Genomic DNA, 5,000 nt, shown 5'->3' with positions numbered 1-5,000 from the left:
CCATTTGTAAGGGTTATGTTATACAGAATACAAAAATAGTGTCTCACGATCACCAGCTGCTGACTCTAATACCAGATGGTTTAAACAGAAACTTCGTCAAGCAGCTCAAGTAATAAACCCACTCAGCACAGGCCATGACTAAGCTCTGTTAGACTCTTTTCTCTCACTGTGCTACTGAGAGTCTTTGGGTAAATACATCTCCTAAATGAGCACATGGACAGTAAACATATTTGGTACTATTAGCTTAGCATTTGCATGGGCAGGGTATCTGTCAGGGTATCTATCCATCCATGTTAGTACCTACATTCTTGTGCGAATTCATTTACATCTGTAGGAGTATCTGAGTAGGCGTCTACTGCTGTAGCATCTAGTATCTGTGTTAGCGTATGTAGGAGTATCTGAGTAAGCGTCTACTTCTGTAGCATCTAGCATCTGTGTTAGCGTCTGTGTAAGCATCTTCCTGGTTGCTCCTGGCCTTACGCTGCGGTGCTGAGGGAGACGTGCCTCTGCTTTTTTCTTGTAGAGGCGCTCGCGGAGGTCGCCGATGCGCTTGTCCATCATGGACACCTCCATGTTGCGCTTGTTGAGCATCTCCTTCTGCTGCTGCAGCTTGCTGCTCTGATCCTGGTTGAGCTTATTACGGATCTGAGACACGGATGGACAGAGAAAGAGGAGAGAAGAATCGGAGGACAACGGGAGGGTGGGAGTGGTGGAAGGAGAGAATGAGAAGAGGAAAAAGAAAGGAATGAGACAAAGGCAAGAAAGAAACACGTATGAGAGAGAAATACATGAGTTATGTTAATTAAAGGTGTAGGTTTTTGAACGTTCTAAGTTCCGCAACAATTGAAGGTTCTAAAATTCTATGTTGAATTCAATGAACCCAGATATTCTTTAGAACGTTCATTTCTCAACATTCCCGTCACACTGGTGTGTGGACGGTACTCCTTTAAGGGTTAACCACATACTGTATAAGCATTAAGCTATACAGTGAAGCAGAAATATGATCAAAGACAGTTTGAAGTTTTCTTAATCCTTCAGCATGTTACATTAAAAAAATAATGACTGGTAGACTTGTGTCCTCTCCAGTTCAGTCCGACATCTTACAGTAATATCATGTACAGACGGCCCAAAGAGTACACTCCACTGTCTAAATGCAGAACCAACCATTGGAGTCAGTCATGGCCTCAGGGCGACTGTCCTGGTCTCGTTAAACTGTGATCATGTGCTGTTTTTGGAGATTGAGCTGAATAAAGGAGAACTGTTCTCAAAGTGGCCTATAAGTGTAGGCCTCAGAGGTTGGTGAGAGCTGAGCCCAATGAGCCATAATCACGTGAAAACAGACATAAAAAGATTGGGGGGAAAATAGCAACATTCTAAAACGCACATCAAATATCATATCACTATCAATTGGCACCAATTAGCCCACAACCCCACAAAAAGGCATAATCATTATAAAATTATGATATTTTAATCACAATTGTACTATTCCAGATATATTCTTACTGCAGAAGACAATGTCAACATTAAAAGCAACATTTTAATAATCCTAATAAAAGTGGGCTGAGCCTACAGCCCAGTGCCATGTTGCAGTCAACAGTGCCAACCAACACCAGAACAGGTGCAACCCAGCCCGGATAAATCAGGAACGCCACCATGGTGCAACCCAGCCCGGATAAATCAGGAACGCCACCATGGAGCATGAATGCCATGTATCTGAGCAATGTGATCGTACTGCACATGCCTGGAGCTCTTGGTGGACTTTTTACAACTAACTGAGGTTATCTGATAAATCATATCTATAAATCATATATATAATACATACTATGTACTTAGACAATGCAGTATACTGTACTAATATATGATTTTTACATGCATATTTATTATTGTATTAATTTATATGTGTATAATTATTATTGTATCAAATGTGCAAATATTTTGTACTGCTGTTGCTGGTAGTGATCATTTCAGTTTTTGTTTTACAAACTAAATCTTTAGTCTTTTAGATATAACACATCACTGAATAATAAAGTACATTTGATATGGCAAAGCATATATATATATACTTATACTATAACACATCACTGAATAATAAGTACATTTGAAATGGCAAAGCGTATCATACTGTGTGTACCTGCAGCTCCTGGTAGAGTTTACGCAGCTCGAGCGCGGCAGTCCCGCTGATGGGCCCCCCGAGAGGCTGCAGACCGTTGAGGCGTCCCCTGCGCAGGTCGTCCAGCTGCTGGGTGAGCTGGTCCACCTTCAGCACGGCTGCCTGCAGCTCGGCCTGCTTCTCCTGGAACAGGTTGCTCACGTGCTCAATCTCCGCCGCTGAGTAAGAGGACGACACACACGACCAGGCAAACATGTGTCAGACGAATGTGTAATGGGAAAGGGTTAAGACGTGGGTGTGGGTGTGGATGTGTCTGACTGTGTGTGTGTGTGTGTGTGTGTGTGTGTGTGTGTGTGTGTGTGTGAGTGTGTGTGTGCGTGTGTGTGTGCGTGTTCTGTGGTTGCAGTGCTTTCTTGCTAAAAGCTGAGTGACCTCGTGAGAGTGAGATGGAGAAAGGCTTAATGTGTCCCTGCAGACAGATGCTATCTTTTCATTTCTCTCTCTCTCTCTCTCTCTCTCTCTCTCTCTCTCTCTCAGTCTCTCTCTCTGCTACTGTCTCTCTAAATCTCTCTCAATCTATCTCTCTAAACCACTCTCTCTCTTCTCCACTGAGTCATGACCGAAAATTGACACAGCCAAAAGTGAAGGCCAGACACGCCAGGCGTGACATCTTCCCAATGTCCCCTCCCCTCCAAGGCCAGGGCCTAGCGCTAACACCTCCCAGCTGTTCTCTGCCTCCTGTTCACCACTGCCACACCCTCAGATCCAAACATCCAAAATGGCCACCGGCCAGCGCGCCACCCAGTGACTGGGACTCCACAGCAGCAGCAGCAGCAGCTGATTGAGCAAGTTCACGCAGTGGAACAAAGACGGCAGTGACTTCACGAAACAGCTGCGCGTGGGAGTCAAAACACACCAATATAGCCACACACACACGCACGCAAGACCGGGTGACTGATGAGGCAAGACTTCCCAAAAAGTCCCCCAGAAAGTACAAGCATAACTTGAGCAAAGCCAAATGGCTGCTCTTGGGAACACAATATCTTGTTTGTGGTTAAATCTCCTGCTCTGCCTCACAGAAGAATGTCTATTGTAATGCAGATTATTTTTCTGACTTATACAGTTGAAGCTAACCATACTGTTGTATACGTCTGGACACAGACATAGGCACACTGTATACAATACAATACCGTATGTTGATATGAGGCATTATGGGATGTGTGAGACTACCCTGAGAAGGTGCTTATGTGTGAGCCCTGCTGCAGTGTGGTAGCGTAGCGTAGCGTAGCGCACATACACAGGTTTCCATTGATGACCTTGCTGTAGTCCACCTGTCCCCTCATGGCGCGGACCTTCTTCAGCTTGGCCTCCTGGCTGTCCACGCGCTCCTTCAGGCGATGCAGCTTCTCCGCCTCGGGCACTGACTGGCCCGACCTGCCGTCCTGCTGCTTCAGATAACGCAGGCGCTGCTCCTGCGCAGGGTGGGGGGGGGGGGGGGCGGGGGATGCAGAGAGAAAGGCAGAGAGAGTGATAGAGGAGAGGGAGAGGTGGGGGAGGAAAGCAGATTAAGGTAGAGGAGAGAAAATGATGAAAGAGAAGGAAGGGGAAAGGAGGAGGGGGACGGGTGGATGAGAGACGAGAGAAGGGAGGGGTGCAAATAGCAATAGAGAGGAGAAAAGAGATGAGGAGGGCAGGGAGGGATAGAGAGGAGTGGCGAAACAGTAAATTACAGATGGCAAGGGAGAAAAACGATCACAGGCAGGCTCATGCGAGGTGTGGAGGCACTCTTATGAACATGCACTGGGAACATTTGCACGCACATAAACAAAGTTCACACACACACACACACACACACACACACACACACAAAACAAGGCAAAACACATCACACACCTCAGAACGAACAGTGGAAAGCTGTGGAAGAATACAGGATCAGGGAACAAGAGAAAGGTAGAATAAAAAGATAGAGAAAGAGAAAATGGACCAACAGACCAAAAGACAATATAAGAGAGACGTAAACAACTGGCCTATACCATTTTGCATACTTATGATTACAAGACATTAGTGTGCTTGGAGCCCAACCAACATTATCACCCACACCTGACATTGCAACTTGGCAGCGGAAGACGTGTAGCCTACTCATTACAGCCCAAATATCTGTGCATACGGAGTGAAAATCGACCACAGGCTCAAAGTGACCGGGGGCTTTGATGAAAACGACCCCAAAGAATGAAAGACAGAAAGACAGGAGACTGCTGCACACGCATATGCTGACTCGACTGTTCTGACCAGGTCCAGAACGAGCAAACACAAAGCCAGGCTTGACGGACAGAGAGGGACAGAGAGAGAGAGAGAGAGAGAGAGAGAGAGAAAGAGAGACAGAGAGAGAGACAGGGAGAGAGAGAGAGAGAGAGAGAGAGAGTGACAGGAAGGTAGATACAGAAAGAGTGAGAGAGAGAGACAGGGAGAGAGAGAGAGAGAGATAGAGAGAGAGAGAGAGAGATGGACACAGAGTGCTAACTCATCAGAATGCTGTGTTAAGTCAAACAACAAAACGCCTTTACTGCAAGCTAACTCAACAATGCACCGCATAGATTCTGACACAATCATACATCACACATAAACATAAATATCACTGAACACTGCAGAATTCATACAAAGATAACGAGAAAAGAAAACTATCCTCCAAACCAAACTGACCTCATGTAAAATGTTGTGGTGATGAACAATACATTTTAAATTTAGGATTACCTTGCAAGAGATCAACTTTTGTATAGACGGAATCCAAATTGATTTATAAATGAAGAGGTAGGAGAAGAAACTGACAGCAAAATTACACAACCCACTCCTCAAGCTGTTCTCATAATTCCAGTGGATTCCAGCTTGATTT

At 45.4% G+C, this 5,000-nt stretch overlaps 1 protein-coding gene across 11 annotated transcripts in view; it reads right to left on the bottom strand.

The window, feature by feature from the left end:
• Positions 1 to 5,000, bottom strand: part of ppp1r13ba (protein phosphatase 1, regulatory subunit 13Ba) — a 55,185-nt gene that overhangs the window by 12,545 nt on the left and 37,640 nt on the right. For 5 of the 11 annotated variants that reach the window (XM_076300503.1, XM_076300497.1, XM_076300498.1 and 2 more), the window contains 4 exons: positions 4,004 to 4,024; positions 3,408 to 3,582; positions 2,132 to 2,328; positions 481 to 645 (listed from right to left, as the gene is read on the bottom strand). In XM_076300503.1, coding sequence (XP_076156618.1) covers positions 481 to 645; positions 2,132 to 2,328; positions 3,408 to 3,582; positions 4,004 to 4,024 — 558 coding nt within the window. Of the gene's footprint in view, positions 1 to 480; positions 646 to 2,131; positions 2,329 to 3,407; positions 3,583 to 4,003; positions 4,025 to 4,861 lie in introns of all 11 variants that reach the window. The other 6 variants (XM_076300501.1, XM_076300505.1, XM_076300499.1 and 3 more) reach the window with 4 other exon arrangements.

The sequence above is a fragment of the Alosa pseudoharengus genome, unplaced genomic scaffold, assembly GCF_046254945.1.
Source record: "Alosa pseudoharengus isolate Yale_2024_CS ecotype anadromous, Long Island Sound unplaced genomic scaffold, YU_APseudo_1.1 YU_APseudo_1.1_scf_22, whole genome shotgun sequence".
NCBI lineage: Eukaryota > Metazoa > Chordata > Actinopteri > Clupeiformes > Clupeidae > Alosa > Alosa pseudoharengus.
The sequence above is the reverse complement of the archived record's forward strand: the minus strand, read 5'-3'. Positions and strand labels throughout refer to the sequence as shown.